The 27,825-nt window shown below is 38.5% G+C and overlaps 2 protein-coding genes across 3 annotated transcripts in view; one reads left to right on the top strand and one right to left on the bottom strand.

The window, feature by feature from the left end:
* Positions 1–27,356, top strand: rab24 (RAB24, member RAS oncogene family). Of its 2 annotated transcripts, none has more exons than XM_061963025.1 (9): positions 1–389; positions 6,661–6,820; positions 6,941–7,012; positions 7,106–7,184; positions 8,229–8,296; positions 10,985–11,084; positions 11,307–11,357; positions 13,562–13,621; positions 26,980–27,356. In XM_061963025.1, exons 2-9 carry the CDS (start codon positions 6,704–6,706, stop codon positions 27,054–27,056), a joined length of 624 nt encoding a protein of 207 aa, XP_061819009.1. In that variant the 5' UTR covers positions 1–389; positions 6,661–6,703; the 3' UTR covers positions 27,057–27,356. The 2 variants fall into 2 exon arrangements, with proteins under 2 accessions (XP_061819009.1, XP_061819010.1); XM_061963026.1 differs by having other exon boundaries at positions 6,944–7,012.
* Positions 1–27,825, bottom strand: part of nsd1b (nuclear receptor binding SET domain protein 1b) — a 322,978-nt gene that overhangs the window by 225,099 nt on the left and 70,054 nt on the right. The gene's annotated exons all lie outside the window — the stretch shown is intronic.

Below are 27,825 nucleotides of genomic sequence, written 5' to 3' on the forward strand. Positions count from 1 at the left end.
GATGTCGTATTTTTGTTCCTACCCACCCGCTCACATAAAAACACACATTCCAACTTCATTCACGTCGTAGTGATTTTTAATTTTTAATTTTTAAACACAACCAATGAATTAATAGTATTTGTAACGTCCGAGCTATGTTCATGGTATTTTCCCCCCGTGACGACTTTTAGAGCGGCATTTCCCTGTGGCCATTGCGCAACACGCTGACGAACCGCAGCTCCTTTTATTAGCCAGTGAGGCTGGGCGAAGATGACAAGCGGCTTTCTGGCACCTTCGGCCCGGTAAACACTCCATGTAGACGCCGGTGTTGCCTTCACATTTTATTGCCGCTTGCCGCCGTCATTGTGGAGTGACTTGGATGCTGGTCAATATTTCCAGCTAGCTGCTAGGTAAGCGTCGCCGCCATCGTTTCTTTATTGCCTGTTTTTTTTTCCAGTTTCATTTGACGAATTTGGATAAACCATTGTTGATCATGCAAATCAACAATATAACCGGTATTATCAGACGGGTTTCGTAAAATTCTAGTGAGAGAAGTACAATGTCCCTGTAATAAGTATTCAGAAAGTTAAAACCGGCGAAAATGCACGAATTTCTGGTCAACTCCTTGATATTAAGTCAATGGGGCTCAAGATTTTAGCTCTGACCTTTTTTTGTTAAATCCGACTTTCAAAATGCCATAACTTTCTAAATATTGACCCCCTTTTTAAAAATGTTGGTAACAAACAAAGATATATATTTTTTTTCTTCATGTTATGAATGTTAGCTACCTCTCTTTGTTTATAATGTATATTTTCTGCTGGATCTACTCTCTATTTTATGCTGCAGCTGTTACATAATATATAATACCATAATATTGTACATGGTAATTGTTATATATTATATACAAATATAATATATCAGTATATATCATATACTGTGTATATATAATATGTGAATATTACATATATGTTATATTTTATATTGCTACTACGGTACTTTTTTTAGTCTACTTTATACCTGCATTATCCTTTCCATCCTTACACTTTCCATCCTTTGTAACTGAGCTACTGCGTGGAACAATTTCCCTTGTGGATCATTAAAGTTTGTCTAAGTGTATATTGAAAGTTATCTTTAAGCAATTAATTCCAAAGCACTACACTAATCAATCAGGAAATATAAGGATAACAACAATCGTAAATTGAAAACTTAAAAAGATAAGGATTATTATTATTAGAAGAGATGACTGTCAAAATAAACGCGTTAACTCAGTCACAGTCTACCCCAGGGCAGCTGTGGCTATGAAAGTAGCTTACCACCACCAGGTGTGAATGACTGATGGGTTCTACATGTAAAGCGACTTTGGGTACTTAGAAAAGCGCTATATAAATCCCAGTTATTATTATTATTATTATTAACTCATGTGATTACCACATTTTTCGGAGTATAAGTCGCTCCGGAGTATAAGTCGCACCGGCCGAAAATTCATAATAAAGAAGGAAAAAACATATATAAGTCGCACTGGAGTATAAGGCGCATTTTGGGGGGAAATTTATTTGATAAAACCCAACACCAAGAATAGACATTTGAAAGGCAATTTAGAATAAATAAAGAATCGTGAACAACAGGCTGAATAAGTGTACATTATATGAGGCATAAATAACCAACTGAGAAGGTGCCTGGTATGCTAACGTAACATATTATGATAAGAGTCATTCAAATAACTATAACATATAGAACATGCTATACGTTTACCAAACAATCTGTCACTCCTAATCGCTAAATCCCATGAAATCTTATACGTCTAGTCTCTTACGTGAATGAGCTAAATAATATTATTTGATATTTTACGGTAATGTGTTAATAATTTCACACATAAGTCGCTCCTGAGTATAAGTCGCACCCCCGGCCAAACTATGAAAAAAAACTGCGACTTATAGTCCGAAAAATACGGTAATCACAAAAAAGTACATACATCATGTACACACTTTGATTAATCATGCAAATTAATTTTGCCTGTAAAAGCTCTTACCTATACGGTCAGTGATCAGATCAACACAAGTTTGGACACGCCTTCTCATTTCAATTGTGTTTTCTTTGTTTTCATGACTATTTACATTGTTGATTGTCACTGAAGGCATCAAATCTATGACACCTGTGAAGTGAAAACCATTTCAGTTCTCTTTAAGCTCATCGAGAGAATGCCAAGAGTGTGCAAAGCAGTAATCATAGCAACGGGTGGCTATTAAGAAGAAACTCGAATATAAAACATGTCTTCAGTTATTTCACCTTTTTTGTTAAGTACATAATCCCACATGTGTTCATTCTAGGGCTGCAACAACTAATCAATTAAAATCGATTATAAAAATAGTTGGCGATTAATTTAGTCATCGATTCGTTGGATCTATGCTATGCACAGAGGCAATTTTTATATATATATATATATATATATATATATATATATATATTTTTTTTTTTTTTTAAATAAACCTTTATTTATAAACTGCAACATGTACAAACAGCAGAGAAACAATAATCAAAATAAATATGGTGCCAGTATGCCGTTTTTTTCAATAAAATACTGGAAAGGATAGAAATGTAGTTTGTCTCTTTTATCCGATTATTAATCGATTAATCAAAGTAACAATCGACAGATTAATCGATTAATAATCGGATAAAAGAGACAACCTACATTTCTATCCTTTCCAGTATTTTATTGAAAAAAACAGCATACTAGCACCATATTTATTTTGATTATTGTTTCTCTGCTGTTTGTACATGTTGCAGTTTATAAATAAAGGTTTATTTAAAAAATAAATAAATAAAATAAATATATATATATATATATATATTTTTTTTTTTAAATAAAAAAAAAAATATATATATATATATTTTTTTAAATAAACCTTTATTTATAAACTGCAACATGTACAAACAGCAGAGAAACAATAATCAAAATAAATATGGTGCTAGTATGCTGTTTTTTTCAATAAAATACTGGAAAGGATAGAAATGTAGGTTGTCTCTTTTATCCGATTATTAATCGATTAATCTGTCGATTGTTACTTTGATTAATCGATTAATAATCGGATAAAAGAGACAAACTACATTTCTATCCTTTCCAGTATTTTATTGAAAAAAACGGCATACTGGCACCATATTTATTTTGATTATTGTTTCTCTGCTGTTTGTACATGTTGCAGTTTATAAATAAAGGTTTATTTAAAAAAATAAAAAAATAAATAAATAAATATATATATATATATATATATATATATATTAGCAAATTAATCGTTAGTTGCAGCCGTAGTTCATTCATAGTTTTGATGCCTACAGTGACAATCTACAATGTAAATAGTCATGAAAATAAAGAAAACACCAAACCTTTGGCCTCTACTGTACATCAATAGAAAAAGGAGTGAGGGGACTCGACTGGTGTGCTCGCTGGCAAATTTCAATCCAAACTACAGCCTGAAAGAAGTTTAGATCGAACTGTGCAAATAAATGACATGCATTCTAGAAAATCGTTAAAAAATAATCTTGGATGACAAATTGCTTTTGTGTACAAAATATTGGGGCGTTTTGTTAAGGTAAAGTAAATTATGCAAGCGAGTGTGATTAATCATGATTAATTCAAATTCCAAAATGTGATTAATCTGATTAAAAGTGTATCATTCAACAGCCCTATAGCCAAGCAAAGTTTTTGTTTAAGAAGATACCCGCAATGATGCTTATGTAGTGCTTCTCAGCGCCACATTTCTTTTTCAACTGATTGTAAACAAACGCATGGTCGAGATGGCGGTCAAAAATTTGGCCCTCAAAATATGCATAGAAAAAGCAAATAGCTTAGAATGAACAAACATGCCATTACGTTGTCTAAATGTACAGTAATGGAAACATAAAGCACAGTTACGGTGCATTTTTAATTGATTAAATTGATGTATTAGTGTTGAAAGTGACGGAAAATTTGAGTAAACATGGCTGGTCGGACTTGACTCGCGAGTCACATCTAAAGCAACCGGGCACTCGGCGGTTCCAAAAAAAAAAAACAGTCTGCGAATCGATAAATTAAAAACAAATTTGGCATATGAGCAGTGGGGAGCTTTGTCGAGTGTAAAGTGAGAGGCGTGTTTTTCCCCTCGGAGGCACAGCTCAAGAAAAACACCTTATTCAAACCTGATAGGAGTAAGTTGGTTATTTCAAACGTTAAATAGATTTTTACTTTCCAAAGCCAGCGAGTGAACAAAGTCAAGCCGAAAACGCCACGATCAGTTTTAGCAGGAAAGTTATGAGTCTAGGTACTATAAGTTGTATTTGTTTGACATATACAGTCCTCTCCAAGGTTTCTCATAGTCATTCACATCGACGTCCCACTGGGGTGAGTTTTTCCTTGCCCTTATGTGGGCTCTGTACCGAGGATGTCGTTGTGGCTTGTGCAGCCCTTTGAGACACTTGTGATTTAGGGTTATATAAAAGAACATTGATTGATTGATTGACTAAAAACACTACTAATGCACTTTGACTGTTCTATGTGTATCTTAGGGATGTATCTATGTATAATGACAAACCGCGGTACAACTCCCGACTAGGGATGATTTTTGATAAGAAATTATCGGGTTCGAGCCCATTATCGAATCCTCTTATCGAACCAATTCCTTATTGATTCTCTTATCGAATCCAGATAGGTTGTTGTATATGGAAAAAACACAATATTTGGTTTAACAAAAGCTTACTTTTATTTTATAAGAAAAAAATTAAATAAATAAATATTGACTGTTACCCCCCTAAAAAAAATATTGACTGTTGTTACCCAAAGTATATTAAGTGGGATTTTTTAGAAAAACAAATATATACAGTAACACAAAAACAATCTGTCTCTGTGATCACTATAGGTGTATAGCCATGCCTTGAGGCGTTTTTTTCCGGTCCATTATTTTTGCTGCTTGTGTGACATCATCCCGTCCCACAGGGCATTTCTTGTGGGACGGGATTCGTTACCAGGGATTCGAATAAAGAACCAACTCTCTTCTTTACTTTAGTGGCCTCGATAACGGGAACCGGTTCTCAAAAAGGGATTTGAGTCCATGGAATCGGTTCTTTTCTTATCGAACAACCGGGAGAACCGGTTTCGAACATCATCCCTACTCCCGACGTTAGTATTACCGTTTCAAAATTAAAATCGTGATTGATAAACTCACAGATTGGTGATACTGCTCATTTACTGGAGAAGCATGCTAGCGCTTGCTCATTAGCTAGCTTAAATGCTAACACAAATACAAGAGACATTAACGTCTTTCCCCATTAACAACTTACCCCAAACTAAACTTACAGTACAGGCCAAAAGTTTGGACACATCTTCTCATTCGATGCGTTGTCACTGAAGGCATTAAAACTATGAAATAACACACGTGCACACTCTCGGCATTCTCTCGATGAGCTTCAAGCTCACCTGTAAAGTGAAAACCATCTCTTGAAGCTCATCCAGAGTGTCATGTCTGTGTAATCATGTTTTGTTTAGTTATAGGACTCTTTAGTTTCTGTCTTTTCACTCCCTTGTCTTGTTTCCATGATTACCCCATTAGTTTCACCTGTTCCACGTTTGGACTCATTGTGCACTCTTGATTGTCACCATAGCAACCCATTAGTTTTCACCTGTCACGTCACGCACCTGTTTCACGTCTTGAGTCACGCACCTGTTTTCGTTAATCATGTCTGTAGTATTTAAGTTCAGTGTTTTTCAGTTTGTCTTTCTGACGACCTCTCCACATTTATGCTTCTGTACACTCTTCATCCTCTAAGATCCTGCTTCATGTCCCTTGTCATAGTAAGTTTTTGTTCCATGTTTATAGTCTTTTTGTTTTTCATAGTTTGTTCTCCGCCACTGTGCGTGCTTTTCATTTGTACTTTTTTGCTATAGTCTTTTGGTTTCATAGTTTATTCTCCGCCTCTGTGCGCGCTTTTTGTTTGATCCTTTTTTTTTGTATTTATAGTCTTTAAATAAAAAATGTACTTGCATTCCCGTCTCGCCCGAGCCAACTTTCCGTTGCATCCCGGAAAAGCAAACACCCAAGACCAAGTCATGACACAGAGAATGCCAAGAGTGTGCAAAGCAGTAATCAGAGCAAAGGGTGACTATTTTGAAGAAACTAGACTAAAAAACATGTTTTCAGTTATTTCACCTTTTTTTGTTAAGTACATAACTCCACATGTGTTCATTCATAGTTTTGATGCCTTCAATGACAATCTACAATGTAAATAGTCATGAAAATAAAGAAAACGCATTGAAGGAGAAGGTGTGTCCAAACTTTTGACCTGTACTGTATATGAACATATTACTGTCTGAGCAACGAAGATATTTAATTGTGCACAATTAACCAACTATCTGGGCTCTCTTAGAACAGAGTGATCGAGCTATGCTCAAAGAAAAGCTGTTTAGTTCTCGTAAAAAACAAACTTTTACAAATAAAAACGGAAGAAAATAAACATATTTAATATGGTTCTTATAAAGCCAGAACAATATGTAATAGTTCTTCTGTCAATGAAAGTAAACTATGTGTCAATTTATGGTATTAAATGTTTTGAATAAAACTTGGTTCAATGATGTCTGTGATAATTCTGGTCACAATAACCATGGTATGAACATGTCATATCGTTGTTTTTAATTGCGATATTTTATTTCTCCAGCACCCTTCCTTGCCATCCTGACCTGGTCCTGACCACCAGGAAGATGAGCGGCATGCGCGTGGATGCCAAGGTGGTGATGCTGGGAAAGGAGAGCGTGGGCAAGACCAGCCTGGTAGAAAGATACGTTCATCAGCGCTTCTTGGCCGGACCCTATCAGAACGTACGTGAGCATCAGCTGCTCAAAATTGAATGAAAGGAGCTCGTTTTATGACAACTCCATGAAAACGTCATTAGTCACTGATGGGAATTGAGAATGTGTTACTAATGATTCTGTCCTTAGCAGACTATTGGTGCTGCGTTTGTGGCCAAGCCAATCCAAGTGGGAGACAAAGTCATCACTCTGGGAATATGGGTACGTCTTTAAATCTCACATTTTGCCCAGGGACAAATTCAAGACTCTTCAATGGGCTTAATTGGATGAGTTTGTCTTCTCTTGCGCAATCAGGACACGGCCGGGTCGGAACGCTATGAAGCCATGAGCAGAATCTACTACAGAGGGGCCCGGGCGGCCATCGTCTGCTATGGTAAACACTTTAATTTGCATTTATATGACCTTTTTATTGTGTTCAACTGCTGTATTTAGTGTACTTTAAAAAAAAACTGTCTTGAAATTTCCCCCACAGATTCAATGTCATTGATTGATTGATTGAAACTTGTATTAGTAGATTGCACAGTACAGTACATATTCCGTACAATTGACCACTAAATGGTAACACCCGAATAAGTTTTTCAACTTGTTTAAGTTGGGGTCCACGTTAATCAATTCATGGTAATTCATGTACACTTAAATGTTTTTTATTGGAGCAGATCTGAATGATAAATACAGAAATTACCATAATAATACATTTTTCACCTCCTGTCTACAATATTAGTTTTAATTTCACCATAAAAATGTAAAAGTATATATTACAGTGCTTTTAGAGAAATTTATTTTCTACACATTTAACATGAAAAAGTTAATTTAATATTAATTTGTGTATATTTATAATCACTTGCTTGTTATTTTATCGTGTTATCTTTTGTAAATTTCCTTAAAAAAATCATAATTAATCATGGTTTTCTTTATAGTAGACAAAAAAAGAAAACAAATAATTTTAAAACTTCCATATACATTTATTTGTTTGAAATGTAACCAAAAAAAAAGTAATATAATTGTAATTAATTTAATGTGTACAATATTCATAATCACTTGGTTGTTACTTCCTGTCTTCAATTTTTTTTATGAGTTTTTAAAATTATGTCTGGATAATCATTCCCCCAAAATCTGTAATAATTATTAATAATTTAGCTTTTTCTTTATAAGATGAAAAATCTAATCTGCCAGAACTTTCATTCCAGTTTGAATGCAAATTTATGAACAAAATGTATTAGTAGTATTTATTTTCTGTGCTGCAAAATAATGTTGTTCCTTGTGTGCATGTATATTTTTGTTAGTGTGTAAGTGAGATGCAAGTATGTTACTGAATATGAGTATGATACAAGTATGTACTGTATGTTATTGTTTGTGTGATACTCCTATGTGTCATACTCCTATGTGTTATTAATAATGTTTTATTGTGGACTTGTAGATCTGACGGACAGCAGTAGTTTCCAGCGTGCTGCTTTCTGGGTGAAGGAGCTTCAGAAGTGTGAGGAGGTAGGAGAGTTAGTTACGTTCTGCAGAGTGAGTTACGTTCTTCACAGTCAGTTTCTACAGTCCGTTTCTTCAGAGTTAGCTTCTTCAGAGTCAGTTCATTTTCCTCAGCGCCAGTTTCTACAGATTTAGTTAGTCTCTACAGTTACTACAGAGACAGTTTCTACAAAGACTATTAGTTTCTACAGTGACTGTTTCTACAGAAATAGTCTCAGAGATAGCTTCTACAGAGTCAGTCAGTTTCTACAGAGGCAGTTTCTACAGAGTCAGCGAGTTTCTACAGAGACAGTTTCTTAGTCAGTTGTTACTACAGTGTCAGCTAGTTTCTACAGTCAGTTGTTTTTTTACAGTCAGTTTCTACAGTGTCAGTTCGTGTCTACAGTCAGTCAGTTTCTACAGTGTCAGCTAGTTTCTACAGTCAGTTTCTACGGAGACAGTTTCTATAGTCAGTTGTTACAGTCAGTTTCTACAGTGTCAGCTAGTTTCTACAGTCAGTTGTTTTTTTACAGTCAGTTTCTACAGTGTCAGTTCGTGTCTACAGTCAGTCAGTTTCTACAGTGTCAGCTAGTTTCTACAGTCAGTTTCTGCAGAGACAGTTAGTTTTTACGGACAGTTGGTTTCTACAGTCAGCTAGTTTCTATAGTCAGTTTTTACAGAGACAGTTTCTACAGAGACTGTTTCTACAGAGACAGTTAGTTTCTACAGTCAGCTTCTACAGAGTCACAGTTTCTACAGTCAGTTTCTACAGAGTCACCTAGTTTCTACAGTCAGTTTCTACAGTGTCAGCTAGTTTCTACAGTCAGTTTCTACAGAGGCAGTTAGTTTTTACGGACAGTTGGTTTCTACAGTCAGCTAGTTTCTATAGTCAGTTTCTACAGAGACAGTTTCTACAGAGTCAGTTAGTTTCTACAGTCAGTTTCTAGAGTCAGCTAGTTTCTACAGTCAGCTAGTTTCTACTGTCAGTTTCTACAGAGTCAGCTAGTTCCTACAGTCAGTTGTTTTTTTACAGTCAGTTTCTACAGTCAGTTTCTGCAGAGACAGTTAGTTTTTACGGACAGTTGGTTTCTACAGTCAGCTAGTTTCTATAGTCAGTTTCTACAGAGACAGTTTCTACAGAAATAGTCTCAGAGATAGCTTCTACAGAGTCAGTCAGTTTCTACAGAGGCAGTTTCTACAGAGTCAGCGAGTTTCTACAGAGACAGTTTCTATAGTCAGTTGTTACAGTCAGTTACTACAGTGTCAGCTAGTTTCTACAGTCAGTTGTTTTTTTACAGTCAGTTTCTACAGTGTCAGTTCGTATCTACAGTCAGTCAGTTTCTACAGTGTCAGCTAGTTTCTACAGTCAGTTTCTACGGAGACAGTTTCTATAGTCAGTTGTTACAGTCAGTTTCTACAGTGTCAGCTAGTTTCTACAGTCAGTTGTTTTTTTACAGTCAGTTTCTACAGTGTCAGTTCGTGTCTACAGTCAGTCAGTTTCTACAGTGTCAGCTAGTTTCTACAGTCAGTTTCTGCAGAGACAGTTAGTTTTTACGGACAGTTGGTTTCTACAGTCAGCTAGTTTCTATAGTCAGTTTTTACAGAGACAGTTTCTACAGAGACTGTTTCTACAGAGACAGTTAGTTTCTACAGTCAGCTTCTACAGAGTCACAGTTTCTACAGTCAGTTTCTACAGAGTCACCTAGTTTCTACAGTCAGTTTCTACAGTGTCAGCTAGTTTCTACAGTCAGTTTCTACAGAGGCAGTTAGTTTTTACGGACAGTTGGTTTCTACAGTCAGCTAGTTTCTATAGTCAGTTTCTACAGAGACAGTTTCTACAGAGTCAGTTAGTTTCTACAGTCAGTTTCTAGAGTCAGCTAGTTTCTACAGTCAGCTAGTTTCTACTGTCAGTTTCTACAGAGTCAGCTAGTTCCTACAGTCAGTTGTTTTTTTACAGTCAGTTTCTACAGTCAGTTTCTGCAGAGACAGTTAGTTTTTACGGACAGTTGGTTTCTACAGTCAGCTAGTTTCTATAGTCAGTTTTTACAGAGACGGTTTCTACAGAGACTGTTTCTACAGAGACAGTTAGTTTCTACAGTCAGCTTCTACAGAGTCAGCTAGTTCCTACAGTCAGTTTCTAGAGTCAGCTAGTTCCTACAGTCAGTTTCTAGAGTCAGCTAGTTTCTACAGTCAGTTTCTACAGAGTCACCTAGTTTCTACAGTCAGTTTCTACAGTGTCAGCTAGTTTCTACAGTCAGTTTCTACAGAGACAGTTAGTTTTTACGGACAGTTGGTTTCTACAGTCAGCTAAATTCTATAGTCAGTTTCTACAGAGACAGTTTCTACAGAGTCAGTTAGTTTCTACAGTCAGTTTCTAGAGTCAGCTAGTTTCTACTGTCAGTTTCTACAGAGTCAGCTAGTTTCTACAGTCAGTTTCTACAGAAAGTTAGTTTCTATAGTGAGAGTTTCTAAAGTCAGTTTTTGCCGTGCTAGTTTCTACAGTGTCAGTTTGTTTTTAAAGTAATTTTCTCCAGAGTCAGTTTCATCAGTCAGTTAGTTTCTACAGTTTCAACAAAGTCAGTCAGTTTCTACAGTGACAGTTTCTGCGGTGTTAGTTTCTACATAATCAGTCAGTTTGTACAGTTGGTTTCTTCAGAGTGAGTGAGTTTGTCCAGAGTCAGTGTACTGTCCTTAGAAAAGTGTGCCTGCTTGCAGCACTGTCAGATCTACTTGTGCGGCACCAAGAAGGACCTGCTTCTAGAAGACCGCAGCTTACGGCAGGTCGATTTTCATGACGTTCAGGACTTTGCTGAAGGTGAGAAAATCCAACTTTTCATCCAACTTTTTAAAGAGGAACATTCATGGAAATCCTCTCTCACCTAATGAGGAACAGGAACTTTTCCCCCCCCTCACACTCACTCATTTTCCTTCTTATTTAATTACTGACTCACATTCTTATTTACTCACTTATTTACCTACTGACTTATTCAATTACTTATTGACTGACTTAATTTCTTACTTGCTGTTCTGCTTTTAGAAATCAATGCACAGCATTTTGAAACCTCCAGCAAAACAGGAAGCAACGTTGGTGAGTCACCCTCTATTTCCTGCAGGCACACTTACTCGTGTACATCATGTGCCGTTTACTATTACAACATTGCTCGTTTGCTTATCGTTACCACATTGGTTGTGTGACGAGACCAGCGATGCAGGTTTTCCTGTCTGTCTCTAAGAGCCTGAATTTGACAAGAAAAAGATTTGTCGCTAGTCACTTTTTTCCCCAGAGGAGTTTGAAAACTAGTTAGATATCACCACAGTCACTAAATTGACCCTTCCTGGCCCCTCTTCTTATTCTCTGGCAGATGCTCATCAGGTGTGTTAGGAAGCAGAATTACAATGTATTCTGAAACCTACTGTTCACAGTTGTAACCACAAGCTGCGTTTCAAACAGTCCCTTCATAAAATGATAACCGTATTTTTCGGAGTATAAGTCGCATTTTTTGGCTAAATTTATTTGATAAAAGCCAACACCAAGAATAGACATTTGAAAGGCAATTTAAAATAAATAAAGAATAGTGAACAACAGGCTGAATAAGTGTACGTTATATGAGGCATAAATAACCAACTGAGAACGTGCCTGGTATGTTAACCTAACATATTATGGCAAGAGTCATTCAAATAACTATAACATATAGAACAGGGGTCTCAAACATGCGGGCCAATTGCGGCTTGCGAGACGTTATTTTGCGGCCCCCACCTTAATATGAAAGTTTAATGTTAGTGCGGCCCGCGAGTTTAATATGAATGGCGCTTGACAGCGTTGTGTGCGGAGCTGAAGGAATCTACCAATCATAGCGTGGTATAAGGTTCTCCACAATAATAATAATAATAATAATAATAACTGGGATTTATATAGCGCTTTTCTAAGTACCCAAAGTCGCTTTTACATGTAGAACCCATCATTCATTCACACCTGGTGGTGGTAAGCTACTTTCATAGCCACAGCTGCCCTGGGGTAGACTGACGGAAGCGTGGCTGCAATTTGCGCCAACGGCCCCTCCGACCACCACCTACCATTCATCATTCAATTCACCGGTGTGAGTGGCACCGGGGGCAAAGGGTGAAGTGTCCCGCCCAAGGACACAACGGCAGCGATTTTTGGATGGTAAGAGGCGGGGAGCGAACCTGCAACCCTCAGGTTTCTGGCACGGTTGCTCTACCCATTACGCCATGCCGCAATAATGAGGGCGTGCGTGATGGCACTGCCTGTAGTGTCCTCTAGAAACTGTCATCGCATCATCTTTTTCTTCATACTAACAGCGTGCCGTCCCAGACACGTTGTATGAGACTTGTGCAGACACACACAAGTTATTGCAAGACATACTTGAGGAACAGCCATACATGACACACTGAGGGTGGTCATATTTTATTTTATTTATTTTTTTAACACTGTTACAAATATACACCACACTGTGAACCCACACCAAACAAGAATGACAAACACATTTCGGGACAAAATCCGCACTTAAACACAACATAAACACAACAGAACAAATACCCAGAATCCTTTGCAGCCCTAACTCTTCCGGGCTACAAAAACACCCCCCTGCTACCCCTAATCCCCAACCCCGCCTCCTCCCAACCCCGCCAGCCTCAATTTTTGCAAGATTTCGTCAAGAAAGCAAGCGAAAAGAGCGATGCAGCAGTCAAAGCTAGCTACATGGTGAGTGACATGGTTGCTAGGGCGGGAAAGCCATTCAAAGAAGGTGAATTCATTAAAAAGTGCATGTTAGATTTTTTTAAAGAAATCTTTTCTTGCGGCCCAGCCTCACCCAGTTTCTGCATCCAGTTGCCCCCAGGTAAATTGAGTTTGAGACCTCTGATATAGAACATGCTATATGTTTACCAAACAATCTGTCACTCCTAATCGCTAAATCCCATGAAATCTTATACGTCTAGTCTCTTACGTGAATGAGCTAAATAATATTATTTGATATTTTACGGTAATGTGTTAATAATTTCACACATAAGTCGCACCTGAGTATAAGTCGCACCCCCTGGCCAAACTATGAAAAAAACTGCGACTTATAGTCCGAAAAATACGGAATATGTTATGGAAGTTCATCTATTTCGTGAACTTTGACATTCAGATAAAGCTTATCTTCATTGTTCTTTAACTTAATCAAAGCAAAGTCTATAAAGAGCAGTCAATGTAAAATAACAAATACATTTTTGTTGTTGGAATTGAAGCGTAGAATGAAACTAAAGTCGTTTTTCTGCTTCCGCTAACAGACGACTTGTTCCAAAAAGTGGCTGAGGACTACAACAACACAGCTTTCCAGAACATGACAGGTGAGACACCTTTAATTCATGATCATAACTATTGGGATTATAGTCATATTTGTCCAGTCAATGCAACGCTTTCTCATCTTCTGTGCATTTAAACAGTGCACTCAATTTTTTAGTTTCTAGTTTTCAATATAAACACAACAAAAGATCCAATCTCGTTCATGAAAACATTTGATGAAGTCTGTCACTGGCAAACTAAGAACATTAACTTTGTCTTAACACGCAGTAGCAAATGTGTGATACTAAAAGTATTTGTCATATGAGTAGGTGTGTAACGGTACACAAAAATTTCGGTTCGGTACGTACCTCGGTTTAGAGGTCACGGTTCGGTTCATTTTTGGTACAGTAAGAAAACAACAAAATATATATTTTTGGGTTATTTATTTACCAAATTTGTAAACAATGGCTTTAACCTTTTAACATTGGGAACACTATAATAATTCTGCCCACGTTAATCAACATTAAACTGCCTCAAGTTGTTGCTCAGATCAAATAAAATGACAAAACTTTTCTTCTACATATAAAAAGTGCAACATTAAACAGTTTCAAGTCAACTCATCATGCTTAATTTATTACAGCATTTGGGAAGCCTGTAGTTGATTTTTATTATGTAAATGTTATATTTTTATCAACATGTGATAGAAGGGACCCTGCCATTCAAAACTAGGCTGCTGCATTACTAATGATTAATGTAACTATAGCTGAAAAAATAGTACAATAGCAATAGGAGAGACTATTCATCCCTGAACACCATGGAGTTCATGTAGGCTTAATGATGCAGTTACATTATTATATCAACTATCAGAGACAGAAATCTTCATTTAACGTAATGTCCTTTTTTGCTGCTTCAACACAGCTCAATCAACACAGTAAAAGGTAAAGTGAAATAACAGACAGACAGGGCTTTGCTTTCCGTAACACACACCGCAAAATGAGCTAACGTTACGCTAAAAGCAAATTAGCCTTCACCTCAAGCCAGGACTGCGAGCGAGCTGAGCTGCCTTGTAGGTTTCTAGAAGGTCAATGGGCTCATAGTGATGTTACTAGTAGTTGACTGGGAGGTGTTTATTTTAATTTGAAGAGAGTCCGCAGCCTGATGCTTACCTGCTAAACACTATGCACTGACTACATGCGCTCTGAATACGAACTGCTGATTGGCTGTTACCGCTCTGTGTGTAACCAATCAGATGGTTGTGTGGGTGGGACAATGCTGGGTGCTGTGTAGAGTACTGACAGAGACAGGCAGAAGGAAGCGGAGCAGCTTATTAAGACTTTAGCTTAGCTTAATATGTTCGTGTGGAAACTCGTTTGGTACACCTCCGAACCGAACCCCCCGTACCGAAACGGTTCAATACAAATACACCGTTACACCCCTCCATATGAGTATTGTAACTTTTTTTTTACAGGGTTTTCTTTATTTTTCATAAGCTGCTGCTTAAGTCACATCATCATCAGTGGTAGCTTAGACTTAGACTTCCTTTTATTGTCATTGAAAATTTGAACTTTACAGTACAGATAAGAACCAAATTTCGTTGATTAGCTCGTTGTAGTGCAAGATAAAAGAACAATAAGGTGCAGATAAAAATAGATTTACTGTACAGATCATTTTATTGCACTTTTGCATATGCATCCACGTTTACGGATGTATGTTATATTGTCTTTGTGTCTTTATTGCTTGCAAACCTCAAATTGCACTACTGTAAACGTTCGTGTTGTTGCTGTGGCAACGTCAGGAGCGACGACGTCGCTGCAGTGAAGTCACAATTATTAGATTTTTGTTGTATGCGATAAATTTAGCAAACTATCAAAAGATCCAACTAGAGAAGAGGCAGATTTGTCTTTTTACCAAAATGCAGATTACGATGTTTGGGTTAGTAAATGCATTCCAATGCTTGTCTACTCTAATTTTCCGCTCATAGTCTTCAAATTTATGGTAATTTCACCTTGCAGAGCGGAAAGTATGGCGTCACATTAGTGCCAAAAATCCGAGCGCATAAAAACTGTTATCGCGCGCTGATTCTCCACTTCGTGCGCGCGACACCCTTTTGCGCGCGCGTGGTGCCTTTCTGCGCGCACGCCGTCTCGGTCTGTGCGCTGTCATGTTTCGTTTTGGCACTTTGGGGGCGGGTATGCTTAGACGGCCCCTTCTTTCTGATTGGTCAAGGGAAAAATGCTCAGAGCCAATCAGAAGTATAGCAGGGCGGGTCATCGTCAATATGTATCAAGATTTACGGAGGAAGAAGTGGATAAAAACATGTCGCGCGCTGATGAAGGGTATTTCATACCACATAAACACAATACAGGGTAATACAAAATGTGACCCAAATAAATAATAAGACAACAAACACCATAATCACATCTTTCAGCCAGAACTGGTCCACCAGCAATAACATCCAACCATAACATTATTTTATATTTTCACTTCTTCTTGAACATTTATTTTCTAATTTATGGAATTTCTTTTGATTCAGCCATAAAATTAATGAAATAATCTTAGAATTTTGTTTTTAAAATGTTAAAAATAGCTTTTAATAATGTATTCTGAAACAGTTTAAAATAATCAGAGAACTGACTAACACTGACCCTACACAACTATGTTGCACAATTAAGTCTTTTTTTTTTAAAGCGAAAGAGGTAATTTCAACAGGTACAGCATCCTATGTCATATCTACATGTAATAAGATTTGCAACAAGGCAAACCGTTTGTAAATTGGTCGAAAATCGAGCAAGTTATGGTAATTTAATTAGTACATGTACCATTGACATCAATGTAATGATTGAGGCGAGCTGTCCGAGGTAAGATGGCTACAACGTTGCTACGCTGGAGAATCATTGGTCATATGAAAAATGCTCAGAGCCAATCAGAAAGGAGGGGCCGTCTAAGCATACCCGCCCCCAAAGTGCCAAAAAGAAACATGACAGCGCGAGGAGAGATGCCAGGAGTACACAGAGAGCGCACAAACCGAGACGGCGCGCGCGCAGAAAGGCACCGCGCGCGCGCAGAAAGGCACCACGCGCGCGCAGAAAGGCACCACGCGCGCGCAAAAGGGTGTCGCGCGCGCACGAAGTGGGGAATCAGCACGCGATAACAGTTTTTATGCGCTCGGATTTTTGGCACTAATGTGACGCCATAGGAAAGCCTCTCCGAGATGTTATCTAGTTTGCAATTTAGTTCAGAAATTTGCCACAGTCTGAGTGCCTACAGCTTGTAGGTACCTTGAACGTCGGCCCTCGTCTTCCGAATTTGTCGATACACCAGAGTAACGCTCAAGCCAATTAGCAGATGCAGGGCCGGCCCGTGGCATAGGCCGTATAGGCAAATGCTAAGGGCGCCGTCCATCAGGGGGCGCCACGCCAGTGCCACAAATGTTGGAGGAAAAAAAAAAAAAAAAAAAGTTGGTACTATTATTTCTAAATACTAAAAATAATCCCACGTTAATTAAAATGCAAAGTAAAGCCTATTTAATAGAAATATTATTTGTTACAACATTACGCCGCCACCCCTCCCCTCCCCCGCACGGTGCGCCCCCTCCCTTCCCGTATCATGACTCTTTTTGGACGTCACCACATCAAAAAATCAGTGCCCAGGGAAGAAAAAAGAGAAAGGAAGAGGAGGAGAAACGAGAAAAGACAGAGGTAGCAGGTAGGTAACGTTAGCCTACATGAAATTATTTGTCTGTTACAGAATGTGATAGTAGCTGGCTTTTTAGCATTAAGCTAATGTTACATGATTCGGCAATTGCTAATCAATAAATAGCTAGTTTTGTTTTAACGTCGGGTTAATATTGTTGGAGGGGGCTAAATTGTTATGGAAAATAATAATGTAACGTTAGGTAATTACAGTACTCCCACCTTACATTCCTCAGGGACATTTGTATTAGATCTTTTAAGCAGGTGTTTTTTGTTTACATTGTTTTTGCCTTCTGGTTAGCTAATGTTTGCCCTGCAGGTAATAGTCACTTTTCCACCCCTTTATATATTAGGTATAGTTGTAAGTAAAAAAAAAAAAAAAAAAAAAGGTCAAAGACAAAGCTATTCAGTTTCTTGTGAGTATATACACTTCACTGCCAATGTGGGGGGGGCGCCACCTAAAATCTTGCCTAGGGCGCCAGATTGGTGAGGGCCGGGCCTGAGCAGATGCCTTGGTATTTTATTTCGGAATAGGTAGATATTATCGAATTACTCAACAGAAAGAATTGCCAGGCACATGATCCTCCACTTCTTGTCCAGCAGCAAACGTTCTGGTCCTACCGAGCTTCTCCTTGAGAGACCAGACAATCCATTCCATGTTTTAGACTTGGAAAACTGAGCCTCCAAAAAGTTGAGGAGGAAAGCAGGGAAAGGGAAGCGTCTGTCCGCCTTTGTTGAGGAAATGCGAGAAGTTTTTGATTGATTGATTGAGACTTTTATTAGTAGATTGCACAGTACAGTACATATTCCCTACAATTGACCACTAAATGGTAACACCCGATTAAGTTTTTCAACTTGTTTAAGTCAGGGTCCACTTAAATCAATTCATGGTAAGTTGATCAATAGTTGAAATATTGCTACATGTTGTTCTGCACAAGAAACCAACAAAACAAAGTTTTGATTAGATAGTTAATGCACGCGTTTGAGCGCTTGCCAGAGACTAATTTGATTGGTGGAAAATGACGCTGATTGGACAAAATGTGCGGGGAAGTTGCGGGCACTGGACAAAGTTGTGAAGCTGCATAGTTCACTGGCATTGTTTGAATGTGTGTGTCTTCCTGGAGGGACCGACTATTGTGTAAAGTCGTGACACAATAGAGGTAATAACACACTTGCTGCGAGTCGACGAATGACTCAAGCGCAAAACGTAAGGCGATTTTGTTTTATTTGTTTTACTTACATTGTTGCAAACTGCTCCTATTTAAAGTAAGTATAAATTGAAAAAAAAATTTTAAATTATATATTATAAAAGCTAATTACTTTTCACTTTTTTATTTGTTGTTGTAAAATGTATTTTTTAAATTTTTTTTTATTTTTTTGTTTTGTTTTACTTATATTGCTGTAAATCGCTCCTATTTAAAGTGAATAAAAATAGAACAATTGTATATAAATTTAAAAAAATATATAAAATTATATATTATAAAAGCTAATTACTTTTCACTCTTTTATTTGTATTAGTTGTGGTTGTAAAATGTGTGTCTGCCAATAGTCGACGATCAGTCCAATCTGCAGGATTTATTGAAGAGAAATAAACAGACGATATGTAGTTGTGTATACTGACTGGTCACTAGGTGTCAGTAGCGTGCTCCAACACTTGCCTAATACAGTGAATGTCCTAAAGTTAACAAATATAATTATGAAATGAATACAGTCTTTCAGTTCAGTCAATGAAACAGAAAAGAGGCTAAACTGTTGGTCTAAAGCAGTTAGTAAGGTTCTGGGCTCTGCATGGCGCAGCACCAAGACGACATGTAACCCTTGATTAATAGATCAAGTAAAATTCATAAAGCTTTTATGTATGCAAACCAGTAAGGATCGTTACCTTTGCAAAAGACGCGCCGAACCTCCTGGGCGAGGAGTCTGGTTCCATTTCCAGTGGGCTTCGGTCAGCATTTGCTCTCTAGTGACAGTCAAAATTGTAATCAGATGAGAATGATCTCTTTACTTTCTAAAAACACAAGATCCTTTCACGAATATTTAAAGAAGACACGATGATTTAACCTCCTTTGAATCGAATCTTCCACTCTTTGAAGACAACCCTAATAGCTACATAAGGGGACTTAGTACAGATCCCTAATTTAGCAGTCCTAGCTCGTTATGCTCACCTGGATTTGAGTGTGTTCCTTCCATAAAGCAGAGTTTTTCAACCACTGTGCCGTGAGATACAGTCTGGTGTGCCGTGGGAGATGATCTAATTCCACCTATCTGGGTTAAAAATATTTTTTGTAAACCAGTAATTATAGTACGCAAATGATGTGTTGGTGCTGTCTAGAGCTCGGCAGAGTAACCGTGTAATACTCTTCCATATCAGTAGGTGGCAGCGGGTAGCTAATTGCTTTGTAGATGTCGGAAACAGCGGGAGGTAGGGTGCAGGTAAAATAATGCTTAAACCATCCATCTTCTTCCACTTATCCGAGGTCGGGTCGCGGGGGCAGCAGCCTAAGCAGGGAAGCCCAGACTTCCCTCTCCCCAGCCACTTCGTCCAGCTCTTCCTGTGGGACCCCGAGGCGTTCCCAGGCCAGCCGGGAGACATAGTCTTCCCAACGTGTCCTGGGTCTTCCCCGCGGCCTCCTACCGGTCGGACGTGCCCTAAACACCTCCCTAGGGAGGCGTTCGGGTGGCATCCTGACCAGATGCCCGAACCACCTCATCTGGCTCCTCTCGATGTGGAGGAGCAGCGGCTTTACTTTGAGCTCCCCCCGGATGGCAGAGCTTCTCACCCTATCTCTAAGGGAGAGCCCCGCCACCCGGCGGAGGAAACTCATTTCGGCCGCTTGTACCCGTGATCTTGTCCTTTCGGTCATAACCCAAAGCTCATGACCATAGGTGAGGATGGGAACGTAGATCGACCGGTAAATTGAGAGCTTTGCCTTCCGGCTCAGCTCCTTCTTCACCACAACGGATCGATACAGCGTCCGCATTACTGAAGACGCCGCACCGATCCGCCTGTCGATCTCACGATCCACTCTTCCCTCACTCGTGAACAAGACTCCGAGGTACTTGAACTCCTCCACTTGGGGTAAGATCTCCTACCCAACCCGGAGATGGCACTCCACCCTTTTCCGGGCGAGAACCATGGACTCGGACTTGGAGGTGCTGATTCTCATCCCAGTCGCTTCACACTCGGCTGCGAACCGATCCAGTGAGAGCTGAAGATCCTGGCCAGATGAAGCCATCAGGACCACATCATCTGCAAAAAGCAGAGACCTAATCCTGCAGCCACCAAACCAGATCCCCTCAACGCCTTGACTGCGCCTAGAAATTCTGTCCATAAAAGTTCTGAACAGAATCGGTGACAAAGGGCAGCCTTGGCGGAGTCCAACCCTCACTGGAAACGTGTCCGACTTACTGCCGGCAATGCGGACCAAGCTCTGGCACTGATCATACAGGGAGCGGACTGCCACAATCAGACAGTCCGATACCCCATACTCTCTGATGCTTAAACCAAAAATGAACAAAAGGTGAGTGCCCCTAAGAAAAGGCATTGAAACTTAGGGAAGGCTATGCTAGGCTGACCATACGTCCTCTTTTCCCAGGACATGTCCTCTTTTGCGGGACCGTCCGGGGTGTCCGGGCGGTGTTTCTTAAATGCCTCAAATGTCCGGCATTTTGAGTTATGGTTGCGTGTATTTTCAATGTACTGTCCAGGGTTAAGAAGGGGTTAAACAAAACAAACTGTGAAGGTGTGCGCACGCAGAAACATTCGTGAGGAAGGGGCAGAGACAGAGAGCGAGAGAGCGGAGAGACATGAAAACAAGAAATGCCGAAACGTAAATGCAACTTCACGGATGATTTGCGGAAAAAGTATCCGTGTTTTCGTCCTGGCCGTGACACATGGAAAGCAGAGTGCACAGGAACGTATGTATCTGTGGCAAATAAAGGGGCCAAAGATCTACAAGCTAGAGATGCGCGGTTTGCGGGCACAACCGCGGAGTCCGCGGATTATCCGCGGATCGGGCGGATGAAATAAAAAAAAATTAGATTTTATCGGCGGGTCGGGTCGGGCGGTTGAAATAAAAAAAAATTAGATTTTAAATAGATTCAGGCGGGTGGCGGTTAAACCAATTCGGAAATATATATACATAGTTAAATGTTGTTACCCACATACGAAAAACGAGCAGGCACCTGCAGCATATGCCACAACAGAAAAAAAAAAAGAAAAAGAGATGGACACTTTTACGGAGCGGAGAAGGGACGCCTCGCCGGGGTCCGGGACCGAGGCCCCTTCCCCCGAGAGGGCCCCACCGGGAGCCGTAGCTGAGGCGATCCGCGAGAAGGGCCCGACGCACGTCCAGGGTCACCACCGCGCCCACCGCACGACACCCCGCCTCGTCCGCCTTCGCCGCGGCCGGCGTCACGCGCAGCAGGTAAGCAGCTTACCTGCCCGCCACCCCCGTGGCCGGGGGCTCGTAACAGGGGTCACTCCGGGGCTCCGCCCGCGCAGCTTACCTGCCCGTCACCCCTGTTGCCGGGGGCGCGTAACAGGGGTCACTCCGCGCGCAGTGCGCTCACGAAAGGGGTGGGGCTCACCCTGGTTGATATAGACAGCAGGACGGTGGCCATGGAAGTCGGAACCCGCTAAGGAGTGTGTAACAACCCACCTGCCGAATCAACTAGCCCTGAAAATAGATGGCGCTGGAGCGTCGGGCCCATATACCCGGCCGTCGCCGGCAGCGAGACGCGCTTGGAGGTGCGCTCAGCGCGGCTCCCATATGATTGCGCACTGGTGTGCGTCTGGGTCGTGACAGCGTGGCACGCGAATGTCTGTAGTGCATTGGATCAGTCTCCTTTCTTTAACAGGCAAAAGCTTTATAACCTCACTAATGCCTTGCATCGTCTATATTAGATATATAACAACGGGCGGGTGCGGTTCTGATCAAATGTTACATCGGGTGGATGGCGGATGGTTGACGACTTTCTGATGCGGTTGCGGATGAAATAATTGCCTATCCGCGCATCTCTACTACAAGCCAGAGGTGGGTAGAGTAGCCAGAAATTGTACTCAAGTAAGAGTACTGTTACTTTAGAGATTTATTACTCAAGTAAAAGTAAGGAGTAGTCACCCAAATATTTACTTGAGTAAAAGTAAAAAGTATGTTGTAAAAAAACTACTCAAGTACTGAGTAACTGATGAGTAACATACACACACATATCATATATATATATATATATATATATATATATATATATATACACACACACACACACATATATATATATATATATATATATATATATATATATACACACACACACATATATATATATATATATATATATATATATATATACATATATATATATATATATATATATATATAAATACATACATTGATATATACAGTATATAATTTATATATATATATTTTTTGCCATTTTTGTTTACATGTTAATAGTGTTTTAATGAATATACATGCATGTTTAACACATATAGATTCCTTTCTTTCATGAAGACAAGAATATAAGTTGGTGTATTACCTGATTCTGATGACTTGCATTGATTGTAATCAGACAGTAGTGATGACAAACGTCCACGTTTTCAAATGGAGGAGAAAAAAAGTTCCTCCTTTCTGTCTAATACCACATGAAAGTGGTTGGTTTTTGGCATCTTATATGTCCAGCTTCCATATTCGTTTTTATACACTTTACAAGAAATACATTGGCGGCAAACTCCGTAGCTTGCTAGCTTGTTTGCGCAGGCTTTCGGAGACTCTTATTTTGAAAGCGCAGGCGCGATGGAGCGGCACTTTTATTGTGAAGACAGGAACTGTGCAGTCAGTCTTTAGGCTTTTGACGGGGTGTACGGTTGAAATAAAAAAAGGTCTTTTTTCCTTCACACTTTTGATTGATTGATTGGAACTTGTATTAGTAGATTGCACAGTACAGTACATATTCCGTACAATTGACCACTAAATGGTAACACCCCAATAAGTTTTTCAACTTGTTTAAGTCAGGTCATGTGACCGCCTGGCTCTGTTTGATTGGTCCAACGTCACCAGTGACTGCATCTGATTGGTGGAACGGAGTGAACGTCACCAGTGACTGTATTTGTTGAAACGCAGGCACTATGAAGGTCTGTCTGACAGACCAAAACAAACAAAGCGTGCATTAACAGATCGATAAAAATTAGTAGCGAGCTGAATGTAGATAAAAGTAGCGGAGTAAAAGTAGCGTTTCTTCTCTATAAATATACTCAAGTAAAAGTAAAAGTATGTTGCATTAAAACTACTCTTAGAAGTACAATTTATCCCAAAAGTTACTCAAGTAGATGTAACGGAGTAAATGTAGCGCGTTACTACCCACCTCTGCTACAAGCCCATATCGACACTACAAAGCACAAAACGGCTGTGCGGGGCGAGAGCTCGTCTGCTGTTTTTTGTTTAAATTTAATTAACTTGTTTTGAGGCATTATTTATGTTTAGATTATATACAAGAGGTTATTTTGAATATTTCACCCTCTGCACTTTTTTCCAAAACTGTGAATGTTACAGAATGTAAGTGTGACTTACCGTATTTTGTTATAAGTGAAGTGAAGTGAATTATATTTATATAGCGCTTTTCTCTAGTGACTCAAAGCACTTTACATAGTGAAACCCAATATCTAAGCTACATTTAAACCAGTGTGGGTGGCACTGGGAGCAGGTGGGTAAAGTGTCTTGCCCAAGGACACAACAGCAGTGACTAGGATGGCGGAAGCGGGGATCGAACCTGCAACCCTCAAGTTGCTGGCACGGCCGCTCTACCAACCGAGCTATACCGCTGTCAACCAGTGGTGGCGCTTAACGCACTTTGTGTCTTTTTAACGCATTGAAATCAGAAAGGAAGCAGATTTTTTTTTTACCATTTGCGGCCCACAGCTAATGTTTTAAAGGCCCACGGCACATTCTAAAAATACTATTAAAATAAACAAAAACATAACAGAAGTGAAATAAAAAAGCTTACAGGTGAAATGTAATTTAGAAACATTTGCAATGTTGACTAATAAAACAAAGCTGTTTTTTTTTCTTTCAAACGGTCATTGCTCTATCAAAGGTTCCGATTACTTCACATTAAATATTTTGAAAACTATTTTTGGTGGAAAATTTTGCATTTTTTGTGTGTTTGACAAAAAAGGGCGGCAAACAAACAAACATAAAAAAAGTAAAACATTTTGAAATGAGGAATAGATGTGAAGTTGATGTAGACTCCAGAGATTTAAGCGTTAAATATAAAATGTATGTATGCCCTGGCACACCATTATCATCATTTCATGACCCAAGCAAAACACTTTTGACACTTTTATACTGAAATAAATACACCTACAACTTATTCAATAAAAAAATAGAAAAAACTACCAGCAGCGGTAAAGTTTAGATCCATGAAGGAAAGAAGCAAGTGAATGAATGTTTATAACTGAATACATTTACATATGTATACACATTTGTTTTCTTTTGTATTATTTTTTTAAATGAATTAAGTAACGTTTATGACAACCTTTTTCCAAAACACAATATAGAATGTGAGATATAACAGGATATATTTGTCATTTGTTTTCAAAACGCTTACAAAAAAGTGGGACCCCAAAAATTTACTGTGGGACCCCATTTTTATGACTTGATGGACCCCATTTTGAAAATTCCTAGCGCCAACACTGCTGTCAACAGAGGAGAAAAAATGCTTTATATAAATAAATATATTATTTATAAAGCAAGTTCGAGTATCATTGGCAAATTTTCACCTAGTCCCGGCCTTGGCACGCATATATGTGTCCTCTTTTTGGGATTTCAGAATATGGTCAGCCTAGGCTATGCAGAACAAAACTAAAACTGAACTGGCTACAAAGTAAACAAAAACAGAATACTGGACGACAGCAAAGACTTACTGTGGAGCAAAGACGGCGTCCACAATGTACATCCGAACATGACAATCAACAATGTCCCCACAAAGAAGGATGAAAAAACAACTGAAATATTCTTGATTGCTAAAACAAAGTAGATGCGGGAAATATCGCTCAAAGGAAGACAAGAAAATGCTACTGGAAAATACAAAAAAAAAAGAGAAAATGCCGCCAAAATAGGAGCGCAAGACAAGAAGTAAAACACTATACACAGGAAAACAGCAAAAAAACTCCAAATAAGTCAGGTGGTGACAGTACACCTACTTTGAGACAAGAGCTATAGTGATGCATGCTTGATTATGCTTTAAAGCAGGGGTCACCAACCTTTTTGAAACCAAAAGCTACTTCTTGGGTACTGATTAATGCGAAGGGCTACCAGTTTGATACACACTTACATAAATTGTCAGAAATAGCCAATTTGCTCAATTTACCTTTAACTCTATGTTATTATTAATAATTAATGATATTTATCTTTGTGCAAAAACTGATCATCTTAATGATTTCTCACAATAAATATATATAGAAACAGATAAATATCAATATGCAACACTTTATTTTTATATTTTCTCTAAGTGCACATTAAAAAAAAGAATTTATGGAACATCATTAGTCATTTTTCCTGATTAAGATTAATTTTAGAATTTTGATGACATGTTTTAAATAGGTTAAAATCCAATCTGCACTTTGTTAGAATATATAACAAATTGGACCAAGCTATATTTCTAACAAAGACAAATAATTATTTCTTCTACATTTTCCAGAACAAAAATTTTAAAAGAAATTCAAAAGACTTTGAAATAAGATTTAAATTTGATTCTACAGATTTTCTAGATTTGCCAGAATATATATTTTTTAATTTTAATCATAAGTTTGAAGAAATATTTCACAAATATTCCTCGTCGAAAAAACAAACTAAAATGAAGAATTAAATTAAAATGTATTTATTATTCTTTACAATGAAAACAATTCATTTACTTCTAGATTTCTAGATTTTCCAGAACAAATTTTTTAAAAGAAATTCAAAAGACTTTGAAATAAGATTTAAATTTGATTCTACAGATTTTCTAGATTTGCCAGAATAATTTTTTTTGAATTTTAATCATAATAAGTTTGAAGAAATATTTCACAAATATTCCTCGTCGAAAAAACAGAAACTAAAATGAAGAATTAAATTAAAATGTATTTATTATTCTTTACAATGAAAACAATTAATTTACTTGAACATTGATTTAAATTGTCAGGAAAGAAGAGGAAGGAATTTAAAAGGAAAAAAGGTAAATGTGTTTAAAAAAATCCTAAAATCATTTTTAAAGTTTTTTCTCTGAAATTGTCTTTCTGAAAGTTATAAGAAGCAAAGTAAAAAAATAAATGAATTTATTTAAAGAAGTGAAGACCAAGTCTTTAAAATATTTTCTTGGATTTTCAAATTCTATTTGAGTTTTGTCTCTCTTAGAATTCAAAAAAAAAAAAAAAAAAAAAAATAGAGGCAGCTCACTGGTAAGTGCTGCTATTTGAGCTATTTTTAGAACAGGCCAGCGGGCGACTCATCTGGTCCTTACGGGCGACCTGGTGCCCGCGGGCACCGCGTTGGTGACCCCTGCTTTAAAGTCATGTCCAACAATTGTGACAACGACTTTTTACTGTCAACTGAGTTTAGTTTTTTAATGATTTCTGCTGGTGGTGATTTTTTCAACGCAAAAAATGTGCCTCGGCTCAAAAAAGGTTGAAAAACACTGCCATAAAGTATTGAGCTGCACGGGACGTGGTTATTATGTACGACTATTCTGTGTTTCAGCCGAAGAAAAAAACGTCAACCTGGGCCAGCAGAAACACTCGTACTACTCCTTCCAGTCGTGCTGCAACAGCAACTGACCCGCCAGGGTGGCGCTTGGGAAGAGGAACATGGGAAGTGGGAAAAGACACTAAGAACTGACCCGGACATCAAGACTGGTCCTCATTGCTGTGCTGATGGTCTCTGGCGGACCTCCTTCAAGGTGGACAGCTGCTGTGACGTGTGTTTTTGGAGTCCATTAACAAGAAAACTCTTAATTTCACTACAAAAGCCTCTTTTTTTTAAAGTGGTTTGAAGGCAGAGACCTCATGAATGGTCTGGTGGTTGAGCTGTCATATCCTCCTATAAATGTGGGGGGGGGACTACTTTTCTACTTTCAACATTCATTTTCCTTCTTCTTTTTTTTGTTGTTCCTCAACCTGCAAACATCAAGATGTGGTCAAGACATGGAAGAAGTCTTAAAAGGCACAAACGCTCATAATCACCTCAGAAGCTGTATTTAACATTATTTATTGTCTTTTCAAAACCAGATGACACTTTTGCCTCTCAAACAATGAAAATATTGTTCAAAACTTTTACATAAGAATGTTCTCCTGGCGTCTGTAAAAAAAACAACAAAAAACCTGACAGAATAATGTGTGATTTTGTGTAATCATCTCAAAATGTGGCCTAAATATTGACCAGATGTCCAACATGTTATAAATAAAGGTCTAACATTTCCTCACCCCAACAGGAAGTAATGAGTTTTACAGCTAACAGAAAAATACCCGTTGAGGTGAGCATCTCCTGTTTGTGGCTCATTCAGGGCTGCTGGGATATCACAGTTTTCTATATTCTATACCAGACCTG

Source organism: Nerophis lumbriciformis, linkage group LG09, assembly GCF_033978685.3.
Source record: "Nerophis lumbriciformis linkage group LG09, RoL_Nlum_v2.1, whole genome shotgun sequence".
NCBI classification, from domain to species: Eukaryota; Metazoa; Chordata; class Actinopteri; order Syngnathiformes; family Syngnathidae; genus Nerophis; species Nerophis lumbriciformis.

Excerpts from the sequence above, each read along its gene's own strand:
- rab24 (XM_061963025.1), top strand. The coding sequence starts at position 6,704 with ATGAGCGGCATGCGCGTGGATGCCAAGGTGGTGATGCTGGGAAAGGAG. Across the intron at positions 7,185-8,228 it reads GGCGGCCATCGTCTGCTATG|ATCTGACGGACAGCAGTAGT; the intron begins GTAAACACTTTA and ends GTGGACTTGTAG. Across the intron at positions 13,622-26,979 it reads AGCTTTCCAGAACATGACAG|CCGAAGAAAAAAACGTCAAC; the intron begins GTGAGACACCTT and ends TCTGTGTTTCAG.